Source organism: Danio rerio, chromosome 24, assembly GCF_049306965.1.
Source record: "Danio rerio strain Tuebingen ecotype United States chromosome 24, GRCz12tu, whole genome shotgun sequence".
Classification (NCBI taxonomy): Eukaryota; Metazoa; Chordata; class Actinopteri; order Cypriniformes; family Danionidae; genus Danio; species Danio rerio.
The window spans coordinates 24857773-24880797 of record NC_133199.1 but is presented as its reverse complement, the minus strand read 5'-3'; the positions used below and the strand labels follow the sequence as shown (position 1 = coordinate 24880797).

General features: G+C 39.1%; 1 protein-coding gene and 2 long non-coding RNA genes across 9 annotated transcripts in view; 2 read left to right on the top strand and 1 right to left on the bottom strand.

Annotated features, from left to right (window-relative positions):
• Positions 1 to 19727, top strand: part of LOC137489235 (uncharacterized) — a 59586-nt gene extending 39859 nt beyond the window's left edge. Inside the window, exon 3 of the long non-coding RNA XR_011008627.2 lies at positions 16807 to 19727. This is a non-coding gene — a long non-coding RNA (uncharacterized lncRNA). The remainder of the gene's footprint in view (positions 1 to 16806) is intronic.
• Positions 1 to 23025, bottom strand: part of drd3 (dopamine receptor D3) — a 39232-nt gene that overhangs the window by 5544 nt on the left and 10663 nt on the right. For 3 of the 7 annotated variants that reach the window (XM_021470111.3, XM_005162673.6, NM_183067.1), the window contains 3 exon segments: positions 20627 to 20820; positions 15866 to 15937; positions 12816 to 13179 (listed from right to left, as the gene is read on the bottom strand). In XM_021470111.3, coding sequence (XP_021325786.1) covers positions 12816 to 13179; positions 15866 to 15937; positions 20627 to 20820 — 630 coding nt within the window. 7 annotated transcript variants of the gene reach the window in all.
• LOC141380673 (uncharacterized) lies at positions 765 to 12268 on the top strand. Its single transcript, XR_012399312.1, has 3 exons — positions 765 to 2722; positions 11091 to 11321; positions 11527 to 12268. It is a non-coding gene; the product is annotated as an uncharacterized lncRNA (long non-coding RNA).

Here is a 23025-nt window from a genome sequence, read left to right as displayed (position 1 = left end):
ACTCCTGTACTAGTTTCATAATTTCCTGAAGGAAAAGAGTGTTTTTGGTCCATGGATTTAATTATTAGTCCATATATTTTTATTATTCACCAGTATCACCAATATTTTGGTATTATATATATTATATATACAAGTGTATTTTGGTATTATATATACAAGTGTTATATATACAACACTTTTTTATTTATTTATTAAGGACAATATATATATATATATATATATATATATATATATATATATATATATATATATATATATATATATATATATATATATATATATATATTGTTCTCAATAAATTAAATAAAAAAGTTTTTTATTTTCACCAAGAAAAAGTTGTTTTGGTACTTACAGATATCAACATCATTTTAAAATATTTGCTAAAGGCACCTTTAAGTGTTTAAGATTGCCTTTTGTGTAACAAAGAGTTACATGAACTTAAGAGACATACGAACAAGTTTTTTTAAAATATGTGTATTCAAAGTTTTGGTGTCACAAATCCTTTTACCACTCTAACGATCACTCAGTTTTACTTGTTTTTAAATTGAGTTTCAGGTCAAAATGGCCTAAGGGGTTAAAGGAGTGGTTTATACAAAAGTATTAACAGCAACAATATTGTACAACTAAAAGTATCAATGTTTTTAAAAAATGTATCTTGCATAGACCGCCCATACACTTCATAAGACCTCAATCTACTTGTCAGGAGCCACAGGGGTTCATTTTGATTTGCCTGTACTTGTTTTTTATTTATTTTTTATTTTTTTGGCCTGTATTTGGTTTTTTGTATCAGTAGCCACTGATTTAGTATTTACTGAATCTCCAAGAAGCACTGATAATGAAGCTTTCTATAATGTCCCAGCAGGCACACAACATCATAAGATGTTAATAGATTTAGGTTGTGATGTCAGGTGACTAAAATTAAATGTCTAGCTAGAATTCAAGGACAACCTCATTATGATGTCCAATAATGCTGTCAAATGATGTCGATATTTGGTTGATTTTAGGTTTTGTTTTAAACTGACCAAAATCCCATGTCATATTGACGTCAAATACTGACATTTATTTAACAGGTATAAGGCAACTAAAATCCAACATCTGATAGACGTCATAGTGGTAACATCCACACAATGTCAAGCTGTAACATCATTAGATGTTGATATTTGGTTGTTTTTAGATTGTGTTGAACAAAAGTCTTGAACTTCTGTCGACATTTGACACTGGCGTCGATCTGACGTGGGTTCAACCCGATTTTCATTTCCACCCAAAATGCCACTTCCCCACAACGTCAGTGTACAATGTCAATTTGACGTCATGTTGACATCCTGTGTCTGCTGGGGTCTTAATTCCTTGGAAATCCAGTCTAATGTAAACAGTAATATGGACGATGGCCAGATATTAGTTTTTTATAATATATATATTTCATTAAATAACAAAAATAAATTGCAGTTGTAATACAGTTACTGTACCTAGAATTCTGGCCCAAGAGCGGTTTGTAATTGTGCCGTGTTGTTACAGGCTCTCATGGATATGCAACTGGAACTACTCTATATCCTGCCCTGTCTTCATCTTTTATTTCAAATTACATCACACATCAAACAAAAATGCACATTTCAAAGCACTTCACAGGATCTTCATATAAATGGCAAATTGTACTTTTTGGATGAACTATTATGGGATCAAATTCTCACTAAATGCATCCCGGTTGGGGATCAAAAAAAGAAGCATGAATTGCATATAAAACTATAATGCGCAAAAATGAAAACTAAATGCAGAATAAGAAACACTGAGGTCACAAACCAAACATACTCTATGTGCAAGTGTGAATCAAAATTAAAAATGTGTTCAGAATTACATTGCACAAAACTAAAATCTGTGTGCTTACAGTCTTTGCCTCCTTGCACGTTTTCACATTCTGTGTTTGCGTTTCCAAAATATCCAATTCAAGTTTCATTTAAAGAACACATGAAATCAAAACTAACCTTATGAATTTGTTAGCACGCATTGCTAGTTTTGTGGTCAACAATTCAATGTCATTACAAAAAAAAAAATTATTGCCTTTCTAATCTTTAACTGAAATCTGAAAATGCACTTCATGCTTTTTTTACATTTTTCAGTTAAATGGTCGGATTAAATATGTCTTAGGTATTGGGAATGGTTAATATACGTAGCCCAGGAGCACCGCTGGCCCTATGGCAACAGTCTTGAAGACTATACGAGAAGGAAAGTTGGGGGTGTTTGAAGAGTTCTGGTTTGACAAAAAAAAGTGAGGAAAAAAAGAGCATGGGGAGGGATTGAGAGTGTCTTGGACAAAAGTGAAAAGCGGGGGGAGGAGTTGATGGTATCACGGATGAAAAGGAAGAGCAGAGGGAGGGGTTGATGATGTCACGGATGAAAGTAAAGAGCAGGACAGGGGTTAACAGTGTCACAGGTGAAATTGAAGAGCTGAGGGGGGGGGTTGACGGTGTCACAGGTGAAAGTAAAGAGCGGGGAGAGGGTTGGACGGTGACACGGATAAAAGTGAAAAGCAGGGGGAGGGGTTAACAGTGTCACAGGTGAAATTGAAGAGCGGGGGGTTGATGGTGTCTCAGGTGAAAATAAAGTGCGGGGGGAGGGGTTGACGTTGGCACGGATGAAAGTGAAGAGCAGGGGGAGGGGTTGATGATGTCACGGATGAAAGTAAAGAGCGAGAGAGGGGTTAGCAGTGTCACAGGTAAAATTAAATGTGGCGGAGGGGAATATGCCACTGCCTTGTGGGGCAGATAATAAACTTTAAACTAAGGAAGACTGAGTGAGCAACAGGAACTTAGTCCCCCCACCCAATGCTTTAGGTCTCAGTATAACTAGTGGTTATATGTGAGTGTCTATCGTGTTGCTATATGGAGCTACAGATAAAGTGAGGTGGGCTTCAGGATCTATCTTTATCACGGTGGTAGCCTGAAGTGTGTATGTGAGTGTGTAAAAACTCAGGAAAAACCCACCCTCCCAGATCTAACAGGATAGATGAGACGGCCCCACTCCTTAGTATAAAGGACTTCAGTTAACTCAATGTAACTAAACAAACAAATATTTATTTAAACAAAAAGTATTAGTCTTATGAGACTAATTGAATGAGTTTTATTTTCTTATGTTTCTTCACATAAAAAGTTAAATTGTTTTAAACTCAATCAGCTCAAAACGAAATGAAATATAGACAATATTCAGTGTTTCAGTAACACCTTAAACAATGACAAGATTCACATTCACAATCAGTATTAATTAAATGACTTCAAATCAAGTTAGAGTTCACTTTCAAAATTCAGAAATAATATACTCAGTCCATTCACGAGTGAAAATGTCCATAGACTGGTAAACAAATAAGTCTCTTTGTGGAAAAACGCACAATTTCCAGTTTTTCGAATGAGAGTTCCTTTAAAGCACAGTTCTGTTTCAATATGGTGAAAAGAAAAGATGTCTTACCAATATTCAAGGAAATGTGAACTCAATATTGTACATCACCACTCTTGGGTCCAGAACGGAGCGCTGAAAGGAGTCTGGAAAGGCAGGGTAATGTTCCTTCAACTCTTTGATCCCCAACGATTGCCCTCGTGATCCTGAAAGCACAGCACGATCCAACAAGGCCACAATCCCGTCCAACGGCGATCAATCAGAGCAAACAATGAACACACGATGCTTTCCAACGCAAAAATCCTCGCAAAAATAACACAGCATCCACTACGTTTTGAGTTCGTTTGAACTAACAAAAATCTGGATGTAAATTACAAAAAAACACGGGAGTATTCAACTTCAGCACAGAATAATCCGACTGACTTTAACAGCAGGCCTATTATCCCGCGTCACTGACGAGCACGGCAAAAAAAACTTGCTGCGTCACTGTTAATAACTGGCTCATTAAACTACACGGAGACTTAAAAGCAACGAGACTTTGAAGCAATGTAATCTAGCTTTGTTTCATGTCATCAGTTAACTTCTTAAGTTGATCAAAAAGTTTTAAAACTGCACAATCTTCATTAGCTCACCACTGCTGTCACAACTCGCCTTTCTCTCCTCCCTCTCTCTGCCTGAATGCGATCGTCACCCACACACACACCGGAGAAAGTAATGGCGGCGCCCATGTCAAATTTCAAAATAAAAGTTCTCTCATATTCGGATTTGTAGATCCACTACATTCCCCCCTACTAAACCCTGCCATACCACTGGACCTCCTTTCAGCGATCCGGTTCTGGAAAACAAAGACAGAGAATAGCAGGTAAACACTTTAGGTATGAACATCAGTACAACAATAACATGTTTTCAATCAGTGAAATACACATTAAAAGATACTTTCAAAACCTTAAAGTTTCAATTGTTGTCTAAATTTATTTCAAGACAAAATCAGTTCTGTACCTAACAGGTAAAGTACCTTTGTTCAAACGTTGTGAACGTCTAGGTTCAGGAATGCTTTCATTTTCACTTTCAGCTTCAGAACCACCTGAATTTACAGACTGATCTACTGAATCTTCATCTGAAATTCTATTATCATGTTCTCTAATACCTGTGTCCGACTCATCCCCACTTTCCCTTCTACCTTGAGTGTCTGGAAGTGTAGTTGGTGTAAATGTAACAGGGACTACAAGAACATCAGGATCCTCTGAATCAGTGTGTTCCTGACTTGTGTGTGCTCTAGAATTATGTCTAGATGTACGAGGCGGTAAAGATGACTGAAAAGTGCAGTGTCTAAGTTGATCTCTGTGTACAACTTTACATGGACCCCCTTTCTCTGGGCGAATAGTATAGACTGGCGTGTCTGTGTGATTTTGTTTCACTACAATGTAAGGTAAGGGTTCCCAATGATCTTGGATCTTATTCCTTCCCCTGTGTGAATGATTTCTTAACAGAACACGATCTCCAGCTTTCATGAGTGCACCACGTGATTTGCGATCATAGGCTCTCTTTCTCTGTCTTGAAGCCTCTTGTGCTGCAGAGTTGGCTACTTCAACAGCTGTTTTCAATCTGTCATGGTGTTTTTTCACCCAATCATCAAGATTGTCAACTCCACTTTCCTCAATGTCCCTTCCATTAAGGATATCCATTGGCATGCGAGCATCTCTACTGAACAGTAAGTAGAATGGCGAATACCCAGTTGAAGTGTGGGTTCGACTGTTATAGGCCATAACTAACTCAGGTAGATACTCCTTCCAGTTCCTTTTCTTTTCTGGGGGTAAAGTTCTTAGCATGTCGTGCATAGTCCTATTAAATCGTTCGCACTGGGAGTTACCTTGGGGGTGATACGGGGTTGTGCGACTCTTTCCAATTCCATAGACTCTACACAGTTCTTTAATGACATTGGCTTCAAAGCAACGACCTTGGTCCGAATGTAATCGTGCAGGACAGCCATAATGTACAAACCAATGCTGCACCAGTGCTTTCGCAGTAGTGTGAGCAGTTTGATTTCTGGTGGGCACGGCCACTGTGAAACGAGAGAACATGTCAGTTAAGACAAGAACATTTTCGTATCCTCCCACAGATTCCTCCAAGACCGTATAATCCATTGCAAGGACTTCCAGTGGTGCAGACACATTAGTGCACGTCATTGGAGCTCGAATCTTAGGGAAAACATCCTTTGCAAGTGCACATCTTTTGCACTCTTTGATCCAGCTTTGAACATCCTTACTCATTGTTGGCCAGTAATAATTTCTTCTCATGCGCTCTAGCGTACTTCTTTCTCCGAAATGGCCACAATGATCATGCTGACTCTCATATACTTTGTAACGCAGAGGTTCTGGAACCACAAGCTGACAAATTTCTTCGCCATCTCGAGGATCAAGGATGGTACGGAACATCACTCCTTTTTTAAGCTCGAGTCTTATGAATTGTTTAGCAAGCTTTTTTAACTCAGCATTCATGTTACGCTGCTCAACTGGGCTCAGATTCTTGTTTTTAAGAACCGCACGGTAGATAGGAGCTATTTTAGGGTCTGTCTTTTGTTGCTCTTCTAGATCACTCCAACTGTATCCAGGGACTTTTCTTGCCACAGATACTTGGACTGAAGCTTGAACCCTCTGCTGATTTTTAGTGGCTGGCCATAAGCATGTGCGCACTTCATCTGAATTCATCTTAATGAAATCTTTATCAGAATCCTCCTGCTCTGGCTCCTCTCCAGATGGAATCCTCGAAAGAACATCCGCATTTGTATTTTGTCGTCCTGGTTTGTAGAAGACTTCAAAATCAAACTCCGACAACTGAGCTACCCACCGTTGTTCAACTGCTCCTAGATTTGCTGTTTCTAGGTAGCGCAAAGGGTTGTGATCTGTAATCACAGAGAACTTGGAGTAGATCAAGTATTCTTTAAACTTCTCGGTTACAGCCCATTTTAGAGCTAGCAACTCTAGCTTGAAAGCACTGTAATTTCTGTCATTTTTCTCTGATCCACGAAGACTTCGACTTGCATACGCAATCACACGCTCACCATCTCCTTGTCTCTGGCTCAACACGGCTCCAAGACCATGCAGGCTCCCATCAGTTGTGAGTACAAAAGACTGACTGAAATCTGGATATGCAAGGACTGGAGGAGACATTAAACAATGCTTGAGTTTGTCGAATGCTATCTGACATTCAGTTGTCCAGTTAAAAGGTTCAATAACTTTCCCTTTTCCTCCTTTACCCACCAGAGCATGAAGAGGCCGGGCTAATTGAGCAAAACAAGGAACAAATCTCCTGTAATAACTCATAAATCCAAGGACCTGTCTTAACTCTTTGACATTTGTGGGTGCAGGCCATGTCTCCAACACTTGAGTTTTCTCTCCATCCACCTTTATTCCTTGGGAGGATATTAGATGACCCAAGAATTTCACTTCGGGTTTCAAAAGGAAGCACTTGCTGGGTTTTAGTTTCAAACCATGCTCTCTCAATCGGTTGAACACTATTTCCAGTCTCTGACAATGACTTTCAAAGTCTCTTGAAAAAACAATAATGTCATCCAGGTAGATGAGCAGTATGTCAAAAGTTAGATCTCCGAGCACCACCCCCATCAGACGTTGGAACGTCGCAGGAGCATTACAGAGTCCGAATGGCATCCTGGTCCATTCAAACAATCCGAAAGGAGTTGTTACCGCCGTCTTTGCTCTATCCTCCTCATTCATCGCAACTTGGAAATACCCAGAGGTAAGATCAAGGGTGGAGAACAGCTGTGCATTACCTAAAGCATCCAGTGATTCCTCCACACGAGGGAGTGGATAAGCATCTTTGCAAGTCACTTTATTTAATCTTCTGTAGTCGCAACAAAAGCGTACGCTACCATCTTTCTTAATTACAATCACAGCTGGCGATGCCCACGGACTACAGCTTTCTCTGAGAATACCTTGAGAAACCAAATCCTGAACATGTTTTTTCACTTCCTGAAACACTTGAGGTGGTATTCTGCGATGTCTTTGCTTAATAGGAGGAGCATCTCCTGTCGGTACATTGTGTGTAACGGCAGTTGTATAACCAAAGTCACAATCGTTCTTTGAAAACACATCACTGTGCTTGACCAGTAGTTCCTGTAGTGTGCAACGTTGACTTTCGGTGAGATTCTCTAAATTCATTTGCACTGGAACTGGCAGTTGCTCTGTGGTGCTTATATCCACATTCACCTGATGTTTCTGTACAGCTTTAACATGCAGGGTACCTTCCTTCTCCTCAAACTCAACAAGCTCTTTTTGCAAAACTTCTTGTGGCTTGGACAGTGCAGCGATTCTACATCGTGGTGGTAATTTTACAGGTTTTTCGCTAGAATTCAGGACTCTGACTGGAACTTTACCATCAGCTGATTTGGCGAGTACATTAGCGATCAGTACACTTTTAGGCAAGCTGACATTTGAAGAGGCCTCCACCAACACTTGACAGCTTACTTTTGGTGGTATTCTACAGCGGCCTTCCAAAACACGTTCACTGAATGGAGGGATAGTAACTGCTTGCTTGCCAGCAACTTTTACGAAGCCAATCTTATCGTTGCAGCTTAATGTCTCTGTCTGCATCTTGATGTTAGCTAACACTCGTTGGACCCTTGCCTCCTTAAAGCCACAACTATATCTGTTCATCTTCTTCACGTCTCCAGTAGTCATGAACAGATCTTTAAGTTCACTCAACACATTCATCCCAACAATGCCAGGCAATCTATTCAACTCTGTTCCGTGGGTTTCGGTCTCTTTGATTACAAACACACACTTTCCATGTAACTTCTTCCCCATACACTCTATGTCTGCTTCTAGACAACCTATGATGGGAATGTCCAGGCCGTTTGCTGCTGTGAGACGAACCCAGTTGGCAGAAGACAACACAGCTTCTCCAAAGTGATCCTTAAAGTGCGACTCAGTGATAGTAGTGACTTCTGATCCTGTATCCAAGAGACAAATGGTACTTATACCCGCAATTTTCACTTCAATTGTCAGACAGTCTCCAAAAGCACTCTCACAAAGAGACTTGGAAACATTCTTTGTATCACAGTCTGCAGTATGACTACGAATGACAGATGGACCTGGGCTCTCTAGCACTAAAGTGTCTCGGTCTGCTGTCTTTTCCCTCTCTACTGTCTGAGTTTTAGAGTTTTCTTTGTTCTGAAGACAACGTCGGCTTGTGTGTCCTGGCTTACCACAGGTATAACAGATGTATCTCCCTTCACTATCTTTTAAAGGTACACTTTTCATCTTGTTCTCTTTTACAAGAGGTTTCACTTTTTCTTTACTATTGACTATTTGAAACAATTCCTCCTGTCGGGCAGCAATTTGTTGAACAGCTTCATGGAGTGACTCTAGGGTGAGAGGGACTGAAGAGCTCTCTGTCGCAGAGGTAGCATGAACAACACCACGTGAACGAGTACTGGGTCTCAGATTACTTGGAATTTGAACTTCCTCTTCTTCTGACCATGTTATAGCTTCTTGCATAAGCTGAATGAATGTCAAATCTTTCTCAGCCTTTACTCTCCTTTTCATTTCACGTCGTAGTGAATCATCTTTGAGGCCTAGCACGAGCTGTTCCTTCAATACACCATCAGCATCAGGAATTCTAGCTGGGTCTCTGCTCTGAATTATACTCAATTTCTCTTGCAAATCGTATGCATACGAACGAATGGTTTCTCCAGGCATTTGTTTGCGGTCATAAAACTCTTTCAGCCTGCTGCCAATGGGAAGTTTGTCCCCATAAGTCTGATCCAAAGCATCAAAAATCTCATCCACTGACTTCTCCTTTCCGTTCAGCATAAACTTGACTGTCATCTTTGCTTCATCTTTTAAACATTGCTTAACAAACTCAATTCTGTCTTCTTCAGGAATTTTCATCACCTTGAAGGCGGACTTCATGGAACTTATCCATTCTTCTATGCTCAACTCGCCAGGCTTAGAACGACATCCACTGAACTCTGGAAGTTTACGATCTCTTGGGATGTACACAGTAGATGGTGCTTTTTGAGCAGCAGCTTGTTGTTCAATAACAATTTTAGCTAGAGAAAGTGCCTCCCTCTGTTCGGCTCTGGCTTGCTCTAACATGCCAGACTGCTCACCGAACCGCCTTTGCATATCTTCAAACTGTTTCTTTAATTCTTCTAGCTCAGCCATAGCGTCGGCTCAAAAACTTCAAACTTATACTGAATTAAAAGTCAGGAATTGATCCTGTTCGTGACGCCAATATGTGGCGGAGGGGAATATGCCACCGCCTTGTGGGGCAGATAATAAACTTTAAACTAAGGAAGACTGAGTGAGCAACAGGAACTTAGTCCCCCCACCCAATGCTTTAGGTCTCAGTATAACTAGTGGTTATATGTGAGTGTCTATCGTGTTGCTATATGGAGCTACAGATAAAGTGAGGTGGGCTTCAGGATCTATCTTTATCACGGTGGTAGCCTGAAGTGTGTATGTGAGTGTGTAAAAACTCAGGAAAAACCCACCCTCCCAGATCTAACAGGATAGATGAGACGGCCCCACTCCTTAGTATAAAGGACTTCAGTTAACTCAATGTAACTAAACAAACAAATATTTATTTAAACAAAAAGTATTAGTCTTATGAGACTAATTGAATGAGTTTTATTTTCTTATGTTTCTTCACATAAAAAGTTAAATTGTTTTAAACTCAATCAGCTCAAAACGAAATGAAATATAGACAATATTCAGTGTTTCAGTAACACCTTAAACAATGACAAGATTCACATTCACAATCAGTATTAATTAAATGACTTCAAATCAAGTTAGAGTTCACTTTCAAAATTCAGAAATAATATACTCAGTCCATTCACGAGTGAAAATGTCCATAGACTGGTAAACAAATAAGTCTCTTTGTGGAAAAACGCACAATTTCCAGTTTTTCGAATGAGAGTTCCTTTAAAGCACAGTTCTGTTTCAATATGGTGAAAAGAAAAGATGTCTTACCAATATTCAAGGAAATGTGAACTCAATATTGTACATCACCACTCTTGGGTACAGAACGGAGCGCTGAAAGGAGTCTGGAAAGGCAGGGTAATGTTCCTTCAACTCTTTGATCCCCAACGATTGCCCTCGTGATCCTGAAAGCACAGCACGATCCAACAAGGCCACAATCCCGTCCAACGGCGATCAATCAGAGCAAACAATGAACACACGATGCTTTCCAACGCAAAAATCCTCGCAAAAATAACACAGCATCCACTACGTTTTGAGTTCGTTTGAACTAACAAAAATCTGGATGTAAATTACAAAAAAACACGGGAGTATTCAACTTCAGCACAGAATAATCCGACTGACTTTAACAGCAGGCCTATTATCCCGCGTCACTGACGAGCACGGCAAAAAAAACTTGCTGCGTCACTGTTAATAACTGGCTCATTAAACTACACGGAGACTTAAAAGCAACGAGACTTTGAAGCAATGTAATCTAGCTTTGTTTCATGTCATCAGTTAACTTCTTAAGTTGATCAAAAAGTTTTAAAACTGCACAATCTTCATTAGCTCACCACTGCTGTCACAACTCGCCTTTCTCTCCTCCCTCTCTCTGCCTGAATGCGATCGTCACCCACACACACACCGGAGAAAGTAATGGCGGCGCCCATGTCAAATTTCAAAATAAAAGTTCTCTCATATTCGGATTTGTAGATCCCCTACATAAAGAACTGAGGGGGGTTGACGGTGTCACAGGTGAAAGTAAAGAGTGGGGGAGGGGTTGACGGTGGCATGGATGAAAGTAAAGAGCAGGGGGAGGTGTTAACAGTGTCACAGGTGAAAGTGAAGAGCAGGGGGAGGGGTTAACAGTGTCACAGGTGAAAGTGAAGAGTAGGGGGAGGGGTTAAAAGTGTCACAGGTGAAAGTGAAGAGCAGGGGGAGGGGTTAACAGTGTCACAGGTGAAAGTGAAGAGCAGGGGGAGGTGTTAACAGTGTCACAGGTGAAAGTGAAGAGTAGGGGGAGGGGTTAAAAGTGTCACAGGTGAAAGTGAAGAGCAGGGGGAGGGGTTAACAGTGTCACAGGTGAAAGTGAAGAGTAGGGGGAGAAGTTGATGGTGTCACTGGTGAAAGTGAAGAGCAGGGGGAGGGGTTAACAGTGTCACAGGTGAAATTGAAGAGTGGGGGGGTTGACGGTTTCACAGGTTAAAGTGAATAGCAGGGAGAGGTGTTGACGGTACCACGTATGAAAGTGAAGAGCAGGGGGAGAAGTTGATGGTGTCACTGGTGAAAGTGAAGAGCAGGGGAGGAGTTGACGTGACACAGGTTAAGTGAAGAGCGAGGGAGGAGTTGACGGTGTCAAGCTACAGTCACACTAGAGTTTGTGTGTGCGAAATTTTGTCGTACGGTGCTGCAAAAAGGGGCAGGATTAAACAAGATGATTATACATTAAAAAAGCGAGCGCTAGCTCCATGTTTTAAATTTCTGTCCAGAGAGGTCATGTTTTGATCCTCGATTGGTCTCACGCATACAAGTGATGTGATTTCGCAGGACAGAGTTCACCAAGCTTGAACTTTGCACCGCAGCAGCAGTTTTTGGTCTGACACATTTGCGTGCATACGATTGGAAGTCTATGGGGAGAAAAGTCAAGTGTGACCGCAGCTTCACAGGTGATTGTGAAGAGCAGGGGAGGGGTTGACGGTGTCTCAGATGAAAGTGAAGAGTGGGGAAGGAGTTGACAGGGTCACGGATGAATGTAAAGAGCAGGGGAGGGGTTGACAATGTCACAGACAAAAGTGAAAAGCGGGGGAGGACTTTGACAGTGCAGGGGGAGGGGTTGATAGTGTCACGTTAGAAACTGAAGTGCAGGGGAGGGGTTGACAGTGTTGCAGACGAAAGTGACCATGCCCCATGACTACGCTGCTCCAACTGTCAGTTTTAACGATAAACAGAAATGGTGAGCAGGAGGTGCCTGTTGTAATAGCTCTTCTCAAACCCTTTTCCTGATCTTTCTGAATGAAATGCCTTAACTACATCTATCACACTTTACAATCAAGCCTCGCCCGCTGTTTTCTCATTTAATAATCCATTTCTCTAAGAACTGGGTCACAATATGAAAAAAATGGTTGCATCTTTTGGTTTATATGGACTTTAAATCGGGCTTCAGTGTCATTATTGATCCACTAGTGTAGATTGACAGTTGCTTCTCTAGCCAATCATACAAAGGGTGGGGTCTAGGTTACTCCAATGCAACGCAGTTGTTTCCAGGTGTTTCAGATAACATACACACCTTCAAATAAATGTTTTATTTCGCTTATTATTTTTTGATCTGCAACAGCAAAACATTTGGGGTTTTGATCTAATAAACGACCCCTTTAAAGAAGTAATTTCTCCATCACTAACCACAGAAATCAAATAGTGTAGCGAGTATCCACATTAGCATTTAAAGTCTCTCACCCAGAACGATGGCCAACATCTGCGTGGCTTTCTTCTCCTTGGAGTGCATACTTCTGCAGCGTGCCTGACTGGGGCAAACCATGGCGTGTGCGGCCCGGGGTGGCCGCAGGCTTGTGTGTGTGCGTCCGTTTGCCAACTTCTTCACCTCACAGCTCCTCACCGCCACCTGCTCCTCATCCCCACCCTCCTCTTCCTCGCGGTTTGCATCTTGTTCAGTGCGAGCAAAAGACGCTTGGCTGATGCTGCAGTAATTCAGCGTGATCACCGGAGGCAGCAACGAGTTCTCGGCAGGTGCGGTTTGAGGCCGTTTGCGCCTCAGACAGTTGGCTAGGAGCCGCGGACGGATCACCTGCTCCTTGCTTTCCTGAACAAGATAGAGAGATGAAATATAAGCATGCAAACTTTTTCATGCATATTTATTCCGGCAAGCATGTCTGCTCTATAATTAATTAGCACAAGGACTCAAGCTGTCCTCATTTCCTCGAATAGAGTGATATCATCTCAAGGACTATTGAGTTTTTCTGTTGCAATTTGAAGCTGATTTCACACTTAAGTCTTGTATAGTTTCGGATTGCTGTTTTTGACTTTGCAGTTCTTTAGGAAAGGGCAATGAACGAGTAACCCTCTGGCTACTGACTAAACATTTGTTGTTTTTTCAGCCATATCTTATTAAAATCTCTCATGTGTAATTTCCTATAAGACAACCTTGCCATTGAATAGCTAAAAAATAACATAATTTTACACTGGAAGAGCTTTCAGATTAGTGGTGCAATACAGACAAGCTCACTGGTCAAAATAAGAGAAATGTATTTTAAAATTTCTAATTTATTATTTTTTGTAAGCTTGTTTCTGCCAAAAGGAACACTCCACTTGTTTTTTTTTTAAAGCTAATGTTACATCATTTTACACTGTTAAACAACTTTTGAATCCATTCAGCCAATATCCGGGTCTGCCGTAAGAACTTTTGGCTTATGCCTCATTTACATTAGCAGCGACTTTGTAGCTGCCTGTTCACTTTGGGTGGTGACCTGCTGCAAATGCAGGACTGTTTAGGTCTACAGCACGGAGAATATAACCAGCCTCTGAGCGAGCTGAGAGAGGATCACATGAGCTCTACTGCTGCTTCTATTGGCTTTCGCTCAAGAAAGACAACTTTGTCGCCAATGGGCGATGTTGCTTGCATAAACTGAGGTTGCTCAAAGTCGTTTACTCTCTGTTTAAATGGACGGCTGCTTGTTGCTATGCCACTGTGAGTCACTCGTAGTGTGCATGAGGCATTAGCTTAGAATAGATCATTAGCCTCTTGCAAAAAATGAGCAAAGAGTTTTAATAATTATTCCATTATATTGACCTTATTCTAAAATGCGGAAGTGCGCTCTTTTTTGACATTGTTTTAGAATTTTTGTTTCGGTTGCCTATGAAAGAAATGACTAGGAATAATAAATGGCAGACAACAATTAAACTATTTTCTCTACAAACAAGTGTGTCTGTGACTATACAGACGAAGCAGAATAATATAATAAAAAATATTAGTCTCAAGCCAAAAAGATTTAAATGGCTGACGGAAAATGAAAAATTGTCATTTTCTAGACAAATATAGAAACTATACTCTCATTCTGGCGTAATCAAGGAACATTGCTGCCATACAATACTGCAGGCACAATGATTTTACACCTGAGAATTGTTCATCCTAGTATGTAACTACAGATAAGTTTCAAAACTTAGATTATCAAAACCCTTTGGTAATTTTTACATGGGATGATCATGGTCTAATGCAATTCAGTGATCAATGTTTAGCTAAGCTAAAAGTGCACCCTCTAGATCCAGAGATCACCTAAATGAATTAAAAAATGGTAAAACTTAACTATTTATCTTTTTTTCAAAAAAGGGTGTTTCTATAATGACTCTTCAGGCTTTAGTGTTACATGATTCTTTACGATTGATTTTAATATGCTGACTTGCTGATCATATTAAACAAAGTACTATTTTATAATATTATTTTATAATGAAATAAAAAGATTATTATTTAAAAAATAAATAATATTAAAACTGAACTTGTTACTCTACAGTTCAATGCAAGTATCTTGTAAAAAGTAAAAACTTTTTTTAGACAACCATTGTATAACAGTAGTACTCCCACTTTTAATGAATGAATGAATAAATTAATCAATTCATTTATTTATTAATTATTCTATTTTTTTAAATAGATAAGTACCCTAGGGATCAACAGTTGGGATTTACCATTTTTGAATCTATTCAGCCGATATCTGTGTCTGCAGGAAACACTTTTAGATTAGCTTAGCATAAACTATGGAATTGAACCGAATTGTTGCATTAGAACATTAGCATATCGTAAAAAGAATTCTGTGATTATTACACCAGATTTACATTATAGTTCAAATTCTATATTATAATTTTTAGTCAGTCTTAGTACACGATGTAATTACAAAAATATCAAGCTGTAACTAGTGGACAATTATCAATACACCTTTTTAAAATTTTTGAGCGATAATATGCTAATGGTCTAATCCATTTCAATGACTTTTCCCAAGCTAAGCTAACAGTGCTTCCCCCAGACCCAGAGACCGGATGAATGAATTAAAAAATGCCAAAGCTAAACTGTTTAGGCGGCTTGTAAAAGGAGCCTTTAGCCTTTTCCCTAAATCTTCAATTAATCCATATCGCTTCTCTTTAAATCACAGCTCTGATCCAAAGCCTCATCCAACAGCTACACTATAGACATGTCCTACGGCTCCTTAGTACTGAAGCTTGTTACTCCAAAGTTACGTTTGAAGTGACTGTCGTGGAAAGAGAGATCACCAGTGAGAGAAGTGGAGTACCAGCCAGAGCCGTGCGTCAGAGCCACATATACAGCCACAGGGATAAGAAACACACCCGCTATGCTAAAATAGAAAGCTGCCAGCTATCTCAAAATACCTTGTAAGATTTCTTTACAGAGTCTGTTCCTCCGAGAAGACTAATTTCATGCAAGATTAGAGTAGTCACACGCATTTCTATACACGCATGCAGACGCCCAATGGCATACGCACAGTTATCACATTGATCCTGATGGGGGAAAGGTCTCTTTTCTCTTTGTGTGCGTCGTCTTGTAAACACATCTCCTGTGGAGAGATCTTAAAGAGTCAAAGGGTGGAAAACAAAAGCAATGCAGAAGCATGTAAAGCAAATTTCTGTAGCCAGAAAAACGGGAGGGGAGCACAGCCTTTTAAAATGTAAAAGACAGGGAAATCAAGACAAGGAAAAGAAGTTTCACTCATGCTCACTGGCATTGCATATAGAAATCTGATATAAGGAAATTACATATATGACATTCAAGTTCATATTTGCATTTCACAAACATAAAATACCCTCACCGGCCACTTTATTAGGTACTACTGTCCAATTGCTTGTTAACACAAATTTCTAATCAGCCAATCACATCTGCCATGCCAACTTAATGCATTTAGGCATGTAGACATGGTCAAGGCGATCTGCTGCAGTTCAAACCGAGCATCAGTATGGGGAAGAAAGGTGATTTAAGTGACTTTGAACATGGTATGGATGTTAGTGCCAGATGGGCTGATCTGAGTATTTTAGAAACTGCTGGGATTTTCAATCATAGCCATCTCTAGAGTTTATAGAGAATGATCACACCGGGTGCCACTCCTGTCAGCTAAGAACAGGAAACTGAGACTACAATTCACACAGGCTCACCAAAATTAGACAATAGAAGATTGTAAAAACATTGTCTGGTCTGATGAGTCTCCATTTCTGCTGCGACATTCGGATAGTAGGGTCAGAATTTGGCATTAACAACATGAAAGCATGGATCCATCCTGCCTTGTATTAACTGTTCAGGTTGGTGGTTGTAATGGTGTGGGGTATATTTCTTGGCACACTTTGGGCCCATTGGTACCAACTGAGCATTGTGCAAATGCTAGAGCCTACCTGAGTATTGTTACTAACCATGTGCATCTCTTTTTGACCACAGTGTACCTATCTTCTGATGGCTACTTCCAGCAGGATAACGGGCCATGTCATAAAGCGTGAATCATCTTAGACTGGTTTCTTGAACATGACAATGAGTTGACATGAAATGGCCACCACATACTCAAACCAATAGAGCACATTTGGGATGGGATGGAATAGGAGATTCACATCATGGATGTACGGTCGACAAATCAGCAGCAGCTGCGGGATGCTTTAATGTCAATATGGACCAAAATATGAACCTCAGGAATGTTTCCAGTACGTTGTTGAATCTATGCCACAAAGGATTAAAGCAGTTCTGAAGACAAAAAAGGGTCCAACCTTGTACTAGTAAGGTGTACCAAATAAAATGGCCGGTGCGTGTATATGTCACTATATATTTTAAAATATAGCAAACATATCTATTTACATCAAAACATTTTCAACTATTGCAAATGCAAATATGTACATATATGTTAAATTTTTTTGGATATTACTGGTTAACATTTGAAATGGATCAAATGTTTGATTAAAGTTGTCCCTAAACTATTAAACATTACCTATTCTTGTCTTAGGACAATTAAAAAAACCTTTGCTATCTATTGTATATATGATCATATTTGACACACATATAAAATTAACATTAACATTTGTAGTGGGCTACAATTGTTGGGAAAAAATTATATGTGTAAATGAACATTTTAGCTGTGTTTTGTCATATTTTATTCACGTGAAATCCAAGTAGGAACTTATCATGTATGTAATTTGTATAAATAATGCCATATATCAGATTTCTATATGTGAGGGATCATTAGCCCATTTAAATTAGAATTAAAATTAGCATTAAGAAACCTAATTAACCTTAATGTTAACATAATTAATGCTAATCAGGCCAGTCTGTATCTTCATCATCTATTATGACTTTAAGGCACTTTAGGTTTGCTAAAGATAATTAAAAAAACACAAGAAACCCTGATATACAGTGGAGATCAATATTGAAGAACAGCCTACTGTTTCTTACATTTTGAGGTCACTGCTTAGTCACATTTGACGTTATCCTAACAGGAGTAACAAAAAGTTTTACTTTATTTTTTACATTGGTCATGCACACAGCTTTACAGGAGAAGAATCCATAAAATAATTTCCACCCTTGGTAGCATTTTTGCAAAATAAGTTGTGACCTAGAAGCAAGATTTTGGGAAAAGTAATATTGTTAATATTGTTACATCCAAATCATTTTTTGAACCATGGTTCAGGCCCGGATTGGCTAATCGGGAGGACCGGGAGAATTCCCGGTGGGCCGGTCCGTTTTTTGGCCGCGAGGGCCGGTGTCCCTAGCTCTAGAATCTGTTGCTCTCAGCAGTCACACTTTTTAAATTAATTAATTTATTTACTTGACCACAGTCTTCTTATTTAATTATTATTTTTATGAGTGATAATATGAGTCACCTTTCACTACACAACTGTTGTGGTCCAGTGGTTGGCTCGTTATATTACAACGCCGCCGACCTGGGTTGGATCCTCGTCTGAGTATGTTATTATTTTCATTTTTTTTGTTGAGACATAATACTGTTTGGGTTGTTAAACATTTGAAGTTCTAAAGCAGCTGTTTTCTCAAAAAAGACGTGATAGTGTAATTAGAAACTAAATTGGAAATGACCTTATTTTAATATAGTCAGTCGTGAACTGAGGTGGGCCGGTCTGAGGCTTGAAACTCCAGGGCTGAAAAGGAGTCCCACTCCAGCCCTGCCATGGTTGGATGTAACAATATTACTTTTCCCAAAATCTTGCTTCTAGATCACAACTTATTTTGCAAAAATGCTACCAAGGGTGGAAATTATTTTATGGTTTCTTCTCCTGTAAAGCTGTGTGCATGACCAATGCTCCGCAACAGAGTTACACAGGATTTGGCTGAGAATAAATTATAAAAAGTAGGGTTTTGATTGTGAGTGGAAGCTGATTTATTCAGCCCATTCTCATGTAAGATTTAAATACTTTCACTGACCCTTCCCACAACCCACCCCCACCAACAACCCTTTTGTGAGTTATTTAGAATCCATAACTTTTATATTTCCATGGCAACATGCCTGGTTAATGACATGACACGCTGCAGCCCCATGCACTGCAGTAAAAATTATAGCTCCTAGATTTACAACATGTTAATTGATGAACTTCTTTAGTACATTAGCAGTTAACTGGGAGAAGAATTGAGTTAACATTCTAGTTAACTAGTTGTCCTGTGATAGAATAGCGATGACTTGTGGGCCTAGTGATCTTGATCGTTGTCTTGTGGTCACAAATGCTCTAAGTCATTCAAAACACTACCTTTTCTACTCGTTTTTGACAGCTATTGTTACCCTACCGGTCCTACACCAGCCAACTTGCTCCAACATGGGATAAAACCGGCGATTCTTTCTATGGGAATCTGTTGCTCTAACAATGAGGCTAAAGATTTTGGCCTCTAGTGTCTGTCGCTAGAGCAGGTCAGAGGAGTGAGCGTTACCTGCACAGCATTTCACTAGCTGGCCTCCACTACACACAGCTCCCAAAACTTACTCCCATCAAGGTCACAGCACCAATGTAACCTCGCTGGTCCTATATCACCCAACCCACTACGAGCTGGGATAAACCGGTGATTCGTTGTATGGGAGTCGGTTGCTCTAACAAGGAGGCTAAAGATCTTGGCCTCTAGCGTTTGTTAGCAACCTTTAGAGGTCAGAGGACTGAAGTTTACCTGTACACCATTTCATCAGCTGGTCTCCGCTACACTATAACCTTCAGAATTTGTAGCTGTAATCTTTGTTTGTACTATACTCATTACTGTTTTGTAATTCTGATCACATTTTTCACAACATAGTTTTTCTGTTGTTGTTGAATGACCTTGGTTATTTTGTAAAGAACTGTTCTACTATTACATTCCCTATTAAAATTCTGTCAAACTTTAAAGATCACATTTTTTAAAATCATGCATTTATAAATTGGCCACTAATTTTGATCCCTATTGCATTTTATTTATAATATTATTATAATTATATTATATGTCCATTGCTACAAATATTTTTATTAGTTTCAGTTGTAGTTTTCCCTATAGTAAAGTTATACTGTAAGACTATAAGTCATCTTATATTTTCATCATTAATATAAACAATATATTATTATTTTTTAATGTGTTCATCAAAAAGTTGACAAAGATGGGGGTGAGTAAACGATGACAGAATGTTCATTTCTTTTAAATGAAATGAAATTCAAATAGGGTGTAAAATCAATCAAGTTATATAAACCAATTTACAGCTCAAATACTGTTCCCTTATGTGCTTGGAGATCATTTGATTATTAAAATGAGATAGGATAGGGGAAAAGGGAGAATAACACTCTTTGTAACAGCAAGAAAAAATATTCAGGGCAGCCTACAAAGCCTCTTCTCCATATCAAATTTTGCTCCAGTTAGCTGGAACTAAATCTTGCAATAAAATTCCTAGGGCGCGTAGCAGAATGGCTTTGCTGGAACTTTTCCAACGGCCAGACTTGTGCATCTCACTTTCACATAATACAAAGGCTGATCGAGAATGTTGTTTCACTGAATAAAACAACCCACTGATGTTTCCCAACAAAGACAGACCGAATTCCAATCTTCTTTGAATTTAATACTGAGTTTCGATCCAAGATGGCCAACAAATGGTCCAAGTCGGAGCTAAAAAGCATTTCTAATCTATTCTTACCACCGGTAACAGATACTTCTAATCATTATGCACAGTTACTGGTGGATAATGTGTGTTTTAAGCAGAGCAATGAATCCAAAACAGGTTGAGGAAATGGTGAAATGTGAGAATATCGACTCTTACCACTGATGGTGGAGCGGATGCTGGCTGAACTTTGCCACTGCCTTGGCGGAAGGTGATTTTCTTCCTTCTCCTTCTGAGAAAGATGTAAATGCGCACATAGACCAGAAGGGTCACCGCAAACGGCAAGTAAAACGACACCACGGAGGAGTAGATAACAAAATCAGGGTTTGAAATTGAGCACACCGCAGGGTCATCTGCAAAGAAACATAAATGCAACATGTGATTTATTGTAGATAACTTTTGCATTTGTTGACATTCTTTCGTATGCTAAAATGAGTAATTAAGATTCAAAATCTCACATATGAGGTAATAAATAAGTGTGGATATATGTAATGATGCCAGCTGTGTCGTATGCATGATCAATACTCTTATCTGCGACATATAAAATTGTTTCTGCAGTAATTACATCCTCAAAGTCCTTCTGCAGTACATGCAGCCAAAGCAGAACAAATCACACGCATATCTAGGAGGCCTGTGTTTGTGTGAGAGAGATGACATTCATTATGTCTCACCGTGAAAGTAATTAACTGATTACTCTAATTAAACGGATGGTTAATTCTGTTGCAAACTAATTTAGCAACATCTGATGGAGGCTTACTGAAAGCTATATAGCCATTAAAATTAACCCTCAAGATAAATACTTTAGTGCTCTATTGTGTTTTGAAATGACATGTTTGAGGAAGCTTTTTTGACTGTGTAGCTTAGCGAGCTACACGTAATGTACAGTCAGGCTATCTTTTAAAAAATGTTACAAGCTACTAGTGACAAGTTGATAACCACATTAAAGATATTTATTTATTTATTTATTTCAGGGTACGTTAAAGTTGACATTTGTTGTTTTTGAAAAGTCTTTCATACAAACACAATGTTTTTTAGACAATTCTTATTTACACAGATCCATAAAACAACTAAAAACGCTGTGCCAGGCCAGTAGATGGCGATGTTGCTAATCATTGTGACAACCCAGGCTCATCCTGAAATCATAGCGTTATATATACATTTCTGGAGAGCGCCAAATATGTATTAGGAGCTGTTTTTGGCAGTTTTTGTTTTCATGATTCCACCGAGGCCGCAGTGTATGTTTTTTAAATCTCAAATTTCTCACCTGAGTGCCATTCATGCCTACTGTTCTCACGTAAATCGTATATGGCGGTTGTCGAATGACTGACTAATCGACTGACCCACCGTCCTTCTTCCCTAAACCCAACTAATAGTGTTTTCAAAAGCACCGAATGACATGCCCACCCCTACCCTAAACACAACTGAAAATATTCAAAAGAAATCCAGAAAAAGAAAAGCAGATTTTTACCACGTTTTTAGATTATACTACATTCTCACCCTGTTATTTTCATGTTTATTTCATTTTTTGGCTTCTGTTTTTGTTTTACCCGCTTTCTGGAACCGGTCTTCACTCAACTCAAATCCTGTCATCATGGTCAACTCCTCTCTGCGTTTCAAGTACATGGCAAGCTAACTGGACAAACTGGTAACCGCGGAAAAGCCGTCCATACAGAGGTAAGAGGTCAGTTGTTAAGCTCGAAAAGGAACGGCATCATAATGCCTCGTAGCATTCGTTTTAAAGACCAAATGCAGCAATATGTACTTCGGGCTACATAATTTTTGATCTCCAGAAATGTACAGTTTATAGGGCTACATTTTAACATGCCATTTTTACAGAATGCTTTTTTGTTGTTTACATAGAGACAATAACAATATAGTTTTAAAAAATGTTTGAAACTCGTTTTCAGACTTCAAAAACCCAGCTTTCATTTACGGTAAAAATGGAAAAAAATACTGGTGACTCATCATGTACTACAAAGATTTTTGTCCAATCAAATGCTCTCTAGAATAAGAATGTTCCACCTCTAAACAAACTTCAGTTGCACACCATGTTAAAGGCTGTAACTAAATTCTAATTTTTATCAACTATATGTAATTTCATTTTTAGTGTTTCTGATTATTATATCTTTTTTTTTTGTATTTGGTAATAAAACCAAAAGGATCTCAATCAAATTAACATCATTAAAATGACTTAAAATTCGGTTATAAATGACCCTTTTGTTGTTCTTCTGTTTGTAACACAGCACAGGCATGCTTCTTAATTTGTGTTTTAAGGACAAACGAAGGTTGAAGTTTGGAATGACATGAGGATGAGTAATTGACCACAGTTTAACAAGACTGTCAATATTTAGCTAATATGAACCCTTGTGTATTGTTGAGAATGTTTTCTTTCACTCTGGGGGAATTTTAAGTCTTAATTTGGCCACATTTTTTCTGTTTTTAGCTAGCAGAGGTATGTTTGGTGACAAATCTTATTTTGACACATATTTTGAGAAAATGCTTTGATTTAAAAAAAAAAAAATCCAACGATACACTCTGGGCAAATTTATACCCTTTTG